At 32.0% G+C, this 13,136-nt stretch overlaps 2 protein-coding genes across 3 annotated transcripts in view; one reads left to right on the forward strand and one right to left on the reverse strand.

Moving 5' to 3' along the window:
* Nucleotides 1–13,136, forward strand: part of LOC140432508 (uncharacterized) — an 83,423-nt gene that overhangs the window by 34,478 nt on the left and 35,809 nt on the right. The window lies entirely within an intron of this gene.
* On the reverse strand, nt 1,364–6,675 carry LOC140432509 (metaxin-2-like). Its single transcript, XM_072520435.1, has 2 exons — nt 5,943–6,675; nt 1,364–1,714 (listed from the first exon to the last, which is right to left on the reverse strand). The coding sequence occupies exons 1-2, from the start codon at nt 6,557–6,559 to the stop codon at nt 1,375–1,377; spliced, it is 957 nt and encodes a 318-aa protein (XP_072376536.1). The 5' UTR covers nt 6,560–6,675; the 3' UTR covers nt 1,364–1,374.

The raw sequence follows: 13,136 nt of genomic DNA on the forward strand, positions 1-13,136 counted from the left end.
TGTGAACACATGTTCAAAATCTGGTTTAGTAGAAAGTCCCTTAGAATAAACAAAGTTTTTTTGAATGAGATATTTGAAATTCAAAATCACACTAAATTTTCTCTTTTTTTTACCCCTGTAACTTATTAAAATAATTATTATAGAAGTTTTCAGGGATTTTCGGCCCTCAGTAATAATGTATTCTTTCATTCTGCGTTTAAATTTTTCAAAAATATTTATTAGTTTTTTCAGGATTCGAAAAAAAAAAGAATGATTTAAAAAGCATTAGCCCGAAATTTTGCGCCTACGCTCTTAACGATAAAAACTTCTACGACCCACCTCTACTCGTTACCTGTGTCCCTACTTTGATTCGGTGCTTTGACCACGCGACAGGAGACGTTGCCAAATATTTTTGTATGAAGTTTTTTTATTGTGGCGTTATATGCAGTTTATTATTTTTATTGGAAATAAGGCACAATCTGACTTTAAAATAAGCTTATTTTGATGTTTAGATTTTTAATTCGGAAATCGTACTTAAAATACGAATCATTAATAAATTTTATTTATATAAAACGAATTCCGAAGTGGAAATTAAAATGTTATATTACACTTATTGTAAAGTAAAATTGTGGCATATTCCCAATAAAAAACAGTAAGCTGCCATTTAAATCCATTTCGCCCAAATTTGATTATCTTAGAATATTGCTCAAATAAGTTTGGCAATGTTGAACTTCCCCTTTTTTATTATATCCACTCATGCATGTTCGGCGATTTAAAGGGCGGGCCTAATATACCTCTTTTTAAACAGGTGTTTCTCACTCCATCTCACGTAAGGTCCATACCGACCATAAACTTTTACCTATACTATATATTAAATGTTTATCGTGGAGTTGATACAAATTTTATTTAAAAAATTGATTTCGCGCGAGTAACTGACATTCAAAATCGCCGATCGCTTCAAGCGTTGTTTCTGAGAGAACGGTTCATTTACACAAAAAGTGCTAATTAATATCTTGTTCAAAATTATCTCAGGTGAAATTCTTGTTTGAAACATTTTTTCTACAGCGTACAGGTTCTTGGTAAATCGATATTTTCCGTTTTTTCCCCTACGAGGGGGGAGTACAATGGGGAAGCCCGCGGTTAGCAGTAGCAAACTTTTTTACATCTTTTTGGCTTAAAATTGACAATCACAGCAAAATCCAGCTTGCTCGTCTACTTTTTAGAATCTCTGACGACTAGCTTACTGAAGGACTGGACTGGATTTCCGAAGTAGAAGTCAAAACGTCAAAATAAACGTATTTTTAACTAAAATTGTGGTAAATTCCCTTTATAGATAATAAAAAGTGTACTTTAGATTAACAACTAAGTATTATTTCCAAAAAGTTTAATGACATTTTAGAAATAGTCTTTTTTAACTCTTTTTACAAATTTGATCAATTTCGGAAATCCTTTTGCATAATTTGTTAGATAATTTTTTGGTAAAGGAGTATACAAAATGGCATATAAATGCCCAAACACGCAGGCATCAAGCTCTGTATCGCCAATTTCAAAAAACCTGGTTTTTCCGTCTAATCTCCGGTTTAAAGCGTCACAAGTGCGTTCGAATTCATAAAGAACCTCGGATAAACTTTTATCGTTCCACTCGAAGCTCTTTAGGTATTTATTCGCTTGGTTTCGTCTCATGAGAGTATGAATCCAGTTTAATGGCCACGGGTACACAGATCCATTTTTCAATCTAGAATAGAAGATGCATTAAAAAGTTTGATAGGAAATTAATCACTTCAGTACAGGATGCTTGTTAAATGTAAATTCTTAGGGGACGTGCATTTTTATTAAAAGTTTAACATTTTTGTGCATATTACTCCATTTACACCTATAATATGCAATTGAAAACTGTGCAATTATTATCGAATTCTGTGGACATTTGTAGATCATTTCACATAGAACGCTTATTAACGCCGCCTGGACTCCATTGGATGGATTTACGGTGGAGACAGTCCCAAAGTTAAGTAAAGGCGAAGGGTTGAAACAATTTAGTGTTAGAAACAAGTTAAAAAATATAAAAACTACTTAAGCTAAATGTTTCAATCAAAAGCCTTGAAATATAGATGAAAATACGGACTAAAGAATAATAATAAGGTAAAAATATGTGGTGTACAAAAACAAATAAAAAAGAAAAAGGAAATTAAAGAAGAGCAAAAAGGGAAGTTTCGATAGGCAAACAAATAATTTTACTAGAAATAAAAAAAGGGTCACGAAATAGTAATAGTAGGAGTTTATGCTCCAAGTGACGATGCCGACCCAAGCATAAAAGACGATTTTTTTTATTAAATTAGCAAATACTATAAGTAGTATTAAAACAAAAAAATCGGTATACTAGATGATTTTAATCCTAGAGTTGGTTGAAAGCATAAGGACTCAGTAATAGGAAAATATGAAGGGAAAAAAGTCAATCTCTGGAAAATAAAGGGGTATTTTAAAAAGCCAATCCAGTATGGTGGTCAAAAGAAAAAAGAAGTAGCAGAGAGAAAACAGAAAGTTTATCAAACGTGACTAGTTACTAAAGTCTCCGAAGATGGACGAATATAGGTAAGATTTAACAAATAAGTTAAACGAGTGGTAGCAAGGACAAAAAAGGACAGAAAGAAAGGAAAACAGAAAGCTTATCAAACGTGACTAGTTACTAAAGTCTCCGAAGATGGACGAATATATGTAAGATTTAACAAATAAGTTAAACGAGTGGTAGCAACGACAAAAAAGGAACAATCGATGGAAAAATATGATAATATAGAGAGATGTCAAAGAAAAATAGGGATTCGTTGGCATGGAAGACCATAAAGAATCTAAGAAAAGGAAGATAAGAGTGAAACATAGAATTAATATGTAGTAAAGGAGGAAGAATATTACGAAGCCCTATTAATAGAGAATAAAAGTTAACTTAAAAGCTAAAGGAGAAATAAGGTGAAATCAGATCAATAGACGAAGAAGGAGTAGAGGAAAAAACGGTAGCTGAGATTAAAGTGATACTAAGAGGAATAAAAATATGCAAATCTACGAAGTAGATTTGCATATTTTCATGAGGTATTCCCAATGAACTGATTAAACATGGACCAGATATTTTACTGGAAATGTTAGAAAATTTTTCTAATGACTGCTTGATTAAGGGCGACAACATCTCATCGAACTGGAACGTATCATATTATATAAGATCGATCTTCAAAAAAATGTACCATAAAGATTTGTGGGAACTACAGGGGAATTAGCACCACTAGTTCAATAGGAAGAATCTTCTTCTTCTGCCTCTTTTTTATGTAGACATGACCCTGCCTGTTTTTCAATGTGCCTCCAGTAAGTTATCGTTCCATAGTTTTCATGGTCTTCCTATTGATTGTCTTTCTGTTGGGAAACTGTCATTCACCGTCTTAACTACTCTATCTGCTCTGATTCGCCTTATATGATCATTCCATTCTACTGTTCCATTTCTTACCCAGTCCCTCTTGTTCTTCACCTTGCGTCTAAGTTATTTTTCTAAGCTTTTCATCTCTGCTGATTTTAATACTCTTTTTGTCTTGTCTGTGCCAGATCGTGTTTTGACCGAGTATATCATTATTGGTCTGATGGCAGTTTTGTAAATTCTGCCCTTAATTTGTTTCTTGATATTTTTATCTCTATATATTGTTTCATTCACGTAACCTGTGGCTCTGTTGACTCTATTCGTTTGATCTTCCAACTCTGTTTCGAGCCTTCTGTAGCTAGATAGTTTGATGCCTAGATATTTAAACTCCATCACTTGTTCTGCTATCTGACTTTCCAGCACCAATTTTGATCTTGGAAAATTTGCTGCTATAATCATGCATTTTGCCCTTTTTGGGTAAATTAACATGTTTAATTTTCTGGCGGTTATATTAAACTTGTGCAGCAAACGTTGTAAATCAGCTTTACTTTGAGAGAGTAGTATTGCATCATCTGCATAGCAGATTATTTTAAGTGGTTTTTCTGCCATTTGATATCCTTCTAGTTCTTACTTTTTTTATTATTTCATTTATAATCAGTTTGTTCGTATTGCATTTAAATATGGGTCAGACATTAATATTATTCTGGGCATTTTAAAATTACTATTAGCGCAATGGACACAGTATGCCAGTATTGTGAGACATTGAAGTATGCAAGATTTACATGGCAACGACAAACTATTCGGTGGTGCTGCCTTACTACTGTCTGGTGACTTCTGACAGACATTACCGGTTAGGCCTCTACATATGCGGTTTAGTTTAACCCATGTTCAAATCAATCGTTTTCTCTCACTCAGTTCGATTGACCGTTAACATAAGAGTACAAGTGCAAAATGATCTATCGGCGTAAATATTTTCCAAACGTTAGCTGGATATTTTAAAAGGTACAATAAAACTGCATCCAAATACACAAAGCATAAAACTTTCAGATAATTTCTGCACTTTTGTTAAGAGCAAACATGAATTAGTTGTAAGTGTCTTCCCAGCTATACTGAATAATTATTTAACTCATAATTGGCTTAATCAACGCGCAATTTTGACTGAGAAAGATGTTGATGATATATATATATATATATATATATATATATATATATATATATATATATATATATATACATATATATATTTATATACGTATATGTATATATATTTATATAACATTTATCTTCTTTTTTTCTTCTTTACCTAGTATTTTCGCCAGTCCATCTTTGGACCTACATTCGGCTCATTTTGATTTATTTTTAATTATGGATGTGCTAATGGCTCTTATTGTAGTTATTCTACTAATGCACTTTATGAATTCTTAATCTTTCAGTCGGATATTTAAATTTCATATTTCGTTGGGTACCTTTTAGTCCGTGGATTGTTTTTACTCTAAAAGCCCACGTTTCGGTCTTATATGTCAACACTGATATTTTCATTTACGTTGTAATTCCTTTGCTTCTGCTCTTCATTGTGTTTTTGAGCTTTATATTAATTTGTTGGTTATTAGTTAATATCTTTGTTTTAATTTTACATTCTCTGGTTTTCTTTTTAATTCGAAAAGTAATAGTTTTAAGTATAAGAACAAGTATAAGAACATGTATAAGAACTAAGGTGGGTTGGATGAAGTGGAAGGAAGCAAGTGGTGTGTTCAGCACAAAAGATTTCAATTAAACTCTACGGACTATTCTATAAAACTGCCATAAAACCAATTATAATGATGTTTGGAATTAGATGTTGGGTAATTAAATAGAAAGACAAACAACGAATGCACTTGGCGGAAATAAGAATGCTTACATAGATACGTGGAAGGACAAAAAAGGATAAAATTAAGAATGGGCATATTAGAGGAAGTCTGAGGGTGGTACCAATTGATGCAAAAAGGAGATCATAGGTTAAAATGGTTCTGTGATGTTCAACATCGAGACATTAATCAACCAATACGAAGATTTACTGATTTGCAAGTTTCTAGGAGTTAGGAGGAGTTAGGGGGAAAGACCAAAGAAGACCTGAGAGGAGATGCTTAGGCAGGACATATCAATAAAGGAGGTTGATATTAATATGACAAAAGATAAAAACTTATGGAAAAGTGTAATTAAGAAAGCGATCACGCTAGGGATTGAGACAAAGGGAATTCGTTTCTACAGAGAGCAGTGTTATGTTATGTTAGGTTTGCGTTTCAAAAATAGGTTAAGTTTGATTGGGTTAAGTTAGCTGAGAAAAAACAATGCACTCAAGCCCGTTTTCTTTTGAATCACATTTACTGGGATATTGATAATTAAAATTGGTATTTGGTATTTGAAGACTAAATGAAGATGACGAAAATAGAGAAGAAAACTTGAGTACTGAAGTCAAACTGTTAATAGCTTATCCATATGAAAACTACGTTATTCACCAATTTATACGAAAGAGTTTTCAACGTAGAATAATAAAGCAAAACAAAAAAATAAATAAGAAAATATGTAGTACCTAGTTACTTCTTTGTAAGTTGTCTTATCTCTCCAACAAATATAAATTTCTACTAACTTCAAATTGTTAGTCAAAGCCATATATGAATTCAAATTGATTTTCTGATCATGTGATAATTTATCTGATAAATTTATATTCTTATTTTTTATGAAGTGCACGATATTTTCCAGCCCCCCAACTATACACTTTTCAACTTTGATGAATGGGATAGTTCGTGTTGGGGACATATCAGCAGCATTTTCACGTTGTTCGATATCGTAACCCAAGTTGCACATTTTAAGAAATGCTTGAATTGCCAATGAATTTGCATATTCATATAGGATCATCTGTTTATCTTCTTTATTAATGAAGACAGTAATTTTGTCCTCCCACTCTATCTCTGAACTTGTGGACGAAGATCTGTTTGATGGACCATGTACTATTAGTGATGTTGATGTGGAAATTGGTTTTGCAGAAATTTCTGATGGGGCAGCTTTTGCAGATATCTCAGTTTTTGCATCATCGCGTTTTAATTTATTAGTATCCGTATCGCTATCCAATCGATGCACTTTTAAATTATCTTTCAATGTATTAGATTTCAATTCAGGTTTTACATTTTCTTCGTTATTAGTCGCCATTTGTACGCCTTAATATCTATTAGGCAAAACAAATATGAATGATTAAAACTGCGCCCCTTTTTATAAAAATTAGGTTATTGTTTTCGATTTTGACAACTAAACTTTAAATAACTGACAACCGTATAGGCACATATATGTCAAATATGTAATGGTTCTAGCAAAATAGCAAAGAAGATACAATAAGTACATTCATGTCATCGAGTTAGAATCTATGGAGAAGCTATGAGCATAAATTAACGTGTTTATTAAAAACGTCATCAGTAGGTGTGGCTAACGATCATACCAATATGGCGGTGGGATCAGGGCATCGAGCAAAAAGACAAAAGAGGGAATCTAATCGTTATGAAAAGGCGACCAAAAAAGTGGCCTCTGATGGCGAACATATCCGGAAATGCGAATGAGCCAAATTTAAATTTTCCGACACTTATTAACAGTAGCTATAAAATAGTTTTCAGAATGTGTCTTAGACGAGAAAATTTTAATTAAATATTAACGATAACAGTCTAAAATGTGAAACAATTGTTAAAAAACTTCAATATAAATAAGATTTCATGTGACAGTTGGGACAAATAATAACATAACCCAACTAAATTTGATTTCTTAAACAAGAAAATACTCTCTTTCCTTGTTTAATTTGGCCTATCAAGATGGAACTTCCTATCTAACAATATTTTTGCCCCCACTACCTTTACATTCCCTCTTTTGTCTTTTTGCTCGATGGATCAGGGCCTGACTCAATAATATTAAATCTACTATACAAATATGACTAGTTATTCAGAAGATTTAATCATAATCTAAAAAAGTGCAATACATTTTTAATAAACTATGATTTATTTATCCCGCGGTAAACACTAAAAATACGACATATTATACATAAAGGTAAATTAATACAGTCAAATAACAAGTTGTATCTAAAAGAGATAATAATATAAATAATATTTTAAAGGGTAAAATGAATATACGGTATGAAATAAAAGAGATACGTTCGTTTTACAATTTATATATTTGATAACATCACAATGGAAATACTGTGTAGAAATAAAAATAATTATGTTGCAGTAGTTAATAAGAAATTTTAAGATATTTAGGATGAAGATATTTGAGTATTCTCAATAATAGCACGATCTACCTTACTTATAAGATTTTTTATGAATACTATTAATTTATTTTCTGAAGTACGGGCCATTTCTTTGTTTACATATTTGTATACTAACCTGTGGAATCAGGTATCACTATCACAATATAATATTACAGTTTTTATAAAAGTATTATAAAACTAAAAATATTCAAAAAACAACAAACATAAACAATTATATACGCTCTGTCAAAACCATCATAACAATATGGCCGAAGTGAGGTCGTTTTTAGTCACGTGATGCCCTCTCCATAGATTTTAACTCGATGATTTATGTATATGTATTTATATACAGTGTGCCCAATCAAGTCGGCATAATATCGGAAACTATTTAATAATTACACCTATAAGAAGTACATACAATCTACGAAAACATACCCTGGAGCTGATATACATAGCGATCACAATCCAGTTATAACGGATTTTAGATTAAAAAGATTTCTCAAAGTCAAAAAGAAAACAGTGACAAGAAAAATAGACATCTTACAACTGAAGAAAAAAGAAATAAGTATCAAGCTTGAGGAAAAAATAAAAACGATCGAAAACTTGGTACAGACAGACACTGATGTAACATGGACTGCTCTAAAAACAAAAATAACAAAGATACAAGAAGAAGACATCGGGTTTATTAAATACAACAAAAAGCAAGAATGGGTAACGCAAGAGATCATAGACCTCATGGGCGTAAGACGAAAACATAAAACAAGCCCAATAGAATACAAGCGAATCAAAAATTCATTAGAAAAAAGTGCAGAAAAGCAATGACAGAGAGACACAAAAAGAGACAAGCAACAATATTAAAAAATGATAATAACGAAATAATTATGGGTACAAAAGACAAACTAAAGAGATCGAAAGAATACATACAAACTCTTTTTGACAACGATAGACCTTGTTCTTCACCATCCACAGATAATCGAATAAATGAAAACGGCCCAGAAATAACCAAAGAAGCAGTGATCAACAAAGTAAAATCTCAGAAAGATGGAAAAGTCACCGGCCCAGACAATATAAATGTCGAAATACTAAAACTAATTGCAGATAACGAAAGTAAAAGCCTAGACTTTAGGGTTAAATACCAACTTCTTCTTCTTCAAGTGCCATCTCCGCGGCGCAGGTCGGCAATCATCATAGCTACTCGGACTTTTTGAGACGGCTGCTCTGAAAAGTTTATTTGATGTACATCCGTACCACTCTCTCAGGTTGTGCAGCCATGACATTCTACGCCTCCCTATGCATCTCTTTCCTTGGATCTTTCCCTGCATAATCAGTCGGAGCAGGGTGTATTTCTCTCCACGTGTAATATGTCCGAGATATTCTAATTTTCTTGTTTAGTCTTGTCCGAGATATTCTAAATACCAACAGACTGGCTAAAATCAACATTCGTAGCATTACCAAAAAAATTGAATTTCTCACAATGCGATGATTATCGAATATTAAGCTTGATGTCTCATGTCCTTAAAACTTTTCTCAGAATTATCCATACACGAATTTACAAGAAGTGCAAGTTCCAGATGAGTGACACCCAATTCGGATTTCGAAACGAATTGGGAACACGAGAGGCTCTTTTTGCTTTAAACGTGTTAACGCAACGATGCAGAGACATGAATGTAGTTGTATATGCATGTTTTATTGACTATCGAAAAGCATTTGACTGCGTTAACTATCAAAAGATGATCGAAATTCAGAGAACAACTGGAGTTGCCAAACAAGACTTGCGAATTATCTCAGAACTATACTGGCACCAAACGGCAACAATTGAAATAGAGCACACAACATCCGAAGATATACAAATCCGACGAGGAATGAGACAGGGTGGCGTCTTATCACCACTACTGTTTAATTTGTATTTGGAGTCTATATTCAGAGAAGCATTAGACAAGGTCCAAGGCGGAATTAAGATTAACGGAATCAGCATAGACAACATCAGATATGCTGATGATACCGTCTTAATAGTAAGCAACGCACAAGAACTACAAAATATAATAAATGCGGTAGCTCACCACAGCGAAATGTTCGGTTTGCATCTAAAGGTTTCCAAATCTAAAACTTTAGTATTTTCAAAGACACCAATAAACGTACAGGTGTATGCCAAGGGTCAAATAATAGAACAGGTAAATTCCATAAAATATTTGGGAGTAAATATCAATAGTCAGTGTAATCCAAAAAACGAAATCCTATCAAGAATCGAACAAGCAAGCAAAGCATTCATGAGCATGAAAACATTTTTTAGGCCTTAGTTCGCAGCTTAGAATCCAAATGATCAGATGTTACCTTTTTTCTGTCTTACTGTATGGCTGTGAAAGTTGGACAATGGACTCTGAAATAGAAAAAAGAATAAACCTTTGAAACGTATATATGCAGACGGATGTTGCTGTTGTTGTACATGGGTACAAAGAGTTACTAATGTTGAGGTACTTCGTCGCACGTGTAAATAAAAAGAAAAATGCCATACTTGGGTCATGTGTTGGGACGTGAAAGGTATGAATTACTCCAAATCGTATTGGAAGGAAAAGTACAGGGCAAAAGATCAGTAGGAAGACGGCAGAACTCGTGGCTGAAAGACCTGAGGAGATGGTTCGGCCGCTCATCCGCAGAAATCTTTCGCGCAGCAGTTTCCAAAACTACAATTGCCATTTGGATCGCCAACCTTCGAAAGGAGACGGCGCCATAAGGAGAAGATTTAATAATTATTAATTTTACGAAAAAAGTTATTCCTTACAAAAAGTTGGGCATGGTCTAAAATCTGTTATTCCTTATAAAAAGTTGTGGGTGGTCTAAAATTTAAGATGCAACCATTAGATATCAAATTTAATCAATATTATAGAAGGTATGTCAAAAATTATGAATTTTGTTTAGGAGTAAAGTACCTTTATATTTCACAATTTTGAAAAATTGTATAATAAAACGTTGTTTTGAATTGAAAACTATGTTATAATGTCTAACTACATACAAATTTTTTCCAAATTACTACTACCTGATGGTAAATTTGATATCTGAGGGTTGCATACGATGCTGACTTAATTGGACAGACTATATAAATATATTTACATATATATATATATATATATATATATATATAATATATATATATATATATAATATATATATATATATATATATATATATATATATATATATATATATATATATATATATATATATATATATATATATAGGTATAGAGTAGGTAGTTCCCAGTAGCAGTAATGCATTGGTTAGTGTTCAGTGTAGTAGTGTCTGAGACCTCGGAAGATTTGAAGAGAATGTCGAAAGTCGAAAGCTCGGCATAATCGATAGACTGTTGAGTATAATATTAATTCTTGTAATAGTATTAATCTTAGCCCTTAGTTTAATATACATTTCAGAATTTTAATCCACTCTGTATATACAGGGTGGTAAATCATCAAATGGGCCATAGGAAACCCAGTGGAAAATTCTAAATTGTTGAATTCCCTAACTATTCTACACCAAAAGTCAAGAAAACCTATTTGTAGAGGACTGAAATATGTATCGAAAACAAATGATAAAAATATTGTTTATATTGTATATTGTTTAAAAACAATAAAGTTGATTAAAAATGTATTCAGTTGAGGAGACAGTAGCAATAATAAAAATGTTTTACTCAGGCAATAGTGCGCGAATTTTCAGTTCTCTTTTTAGCGTAAGATATCGCAATAAACCAATTTAACGTCATTCAACAATTTAAAGGATTTTACAAAATTTTGAAATCACTGTGACCGTGATTTCGTATTGTACCTATACAAACAATATTGCTGAGGTACCAAGAAATTTAGAAAATCAAAATTAAATAAATGTATTAACAGCAGTTGTAGAAAATCCAAAAATAAGTTCTCGGACCATTGCAGACCAGTTTAATATTCATAATTTCACGGTCTTAAAAATTTTGAAAATGAATAATTTCCGTTCATATAAATTTCAATGTTTTCAAGAACTAAGACAAGGAGATGTCGAGTGACGAGCGGAATGTTGTTATAAAATTTTAGAGAGAGGTAATGCAAACAGAAAATTAAAAAAAACATTTTGTTTAGTAATGAATGTATATTTACATTAAATAATGAACCAAATGTTCAAAATTATAGGATTTGGTCGACAGAAAAGCCTGAGGATATTATTGAAAGCCATACCCAATATCGTCAAAAAGTAAATGTCCGGTTAGGAATATTTAAACACAATATTATTGGACCATTTTTCTATGAGGAAAATTAAAATTCAAAAATGTTTTTAGACTTGCTGCACGAAGAGATTTTGCCTACACTTTGCAGAAATAGCTCCAAATAAAGAAGAAATTTGGTTTCAAATAATTAAATAAAAATGTGATTTTCTTCACAATCACAACTAATAATTGTGGTTTAATTCTATAAAAACATAATATATAGCTTAACCATGCTACATGAAGGTACACTGAATGACAAAAAAAGTGCCACCCTATAAATTGCCAAAAATAAAAATTCGAGCAGTACACGCAGTAGTTCCATTCGGTTTATGTATTGAGACAATTTTGACTTTATGCATGATAATAAAAAATATCAATTAAATGAATATGAAATAAAAATCGTAACAAATTACTTAAGCAGAAATAGGAATTAAAACTCTAGAATGGGCAACCTGGAGCCTTATCTGAATATCATCTAAGATCTTTGAGATAAATTTCGTCGTAGGGTTAGAAGTCAAACAGACCAGCCAGAAAGAAGAAAAAAGCGTGAAAAGCTTTGTGAAAGCTTCGATAAAAAAAGTGTTTTTATTTAAAATTTGTTTCTTTTCCTTCTACATCGTATGCAAACGGTTATTGATGTTTTAGGGCATAATACCCGATATAAGAGCATCCGGCATCCGGGATCGGGAGATCTAGCTCCAAATGATTAGTTTATCTGGGGGCATCTAAAATCAAAAATTAATTCTGACCAAACATTTACAGATATAGAAGCATTAAACTTAAAAATGCGAATTATTAAAAAGTGTACAAAAATAACGCCACGTGTTCTGGCTAATGTTAGAGCAGAATTTTACAATCGATTGGGATACTGTTTAGTACAAAAGGGCTTATTGTTTGAACATTTGTTATAGTTTTATGTTTAGAAATTATCATAAATTATTTTTAGGAAGGATCACAGTAAAACTATATTGAAATTCTTTGAATTGTTGTATAACCTGAAAATGAATTGAAGTGTATTATAATATCTAACATTAAATAAATATCTGGCAGTGGTCGCACTATTTCCTTTTTTTTTTTTTTTTTTTTTAAGGCTTCGGCAGTTTGCCATACAGCCAGTTACATAATCTTTTAATCTCATTAGGTACAGTAAAAAGTTTTTGAGTTATTTGCAATCGAATAGACTAAAATAGATAAATTTACAACATTTAACAAAAAGAAGAGAAAAAATATAAATAATACATACACATATATATCCATAAACATAT

The sequence above is a fragment of the Diabrotica undecimpunctata genome, chromosome 1 (genome assembly GCF_040954645.1).
Source record: "Diabrotica undecimpunctata isolate CICGRU chromosome 1, icDiaUnde3, whole genome shotgun sequence".
NCBI classification, from domain to species: Eukaryota; Metazoa; Arthropoda; class Insecta; order Coleoptera; family Chrysomelidae; genus Diabrotica; species Diabrotica undecimpunctata.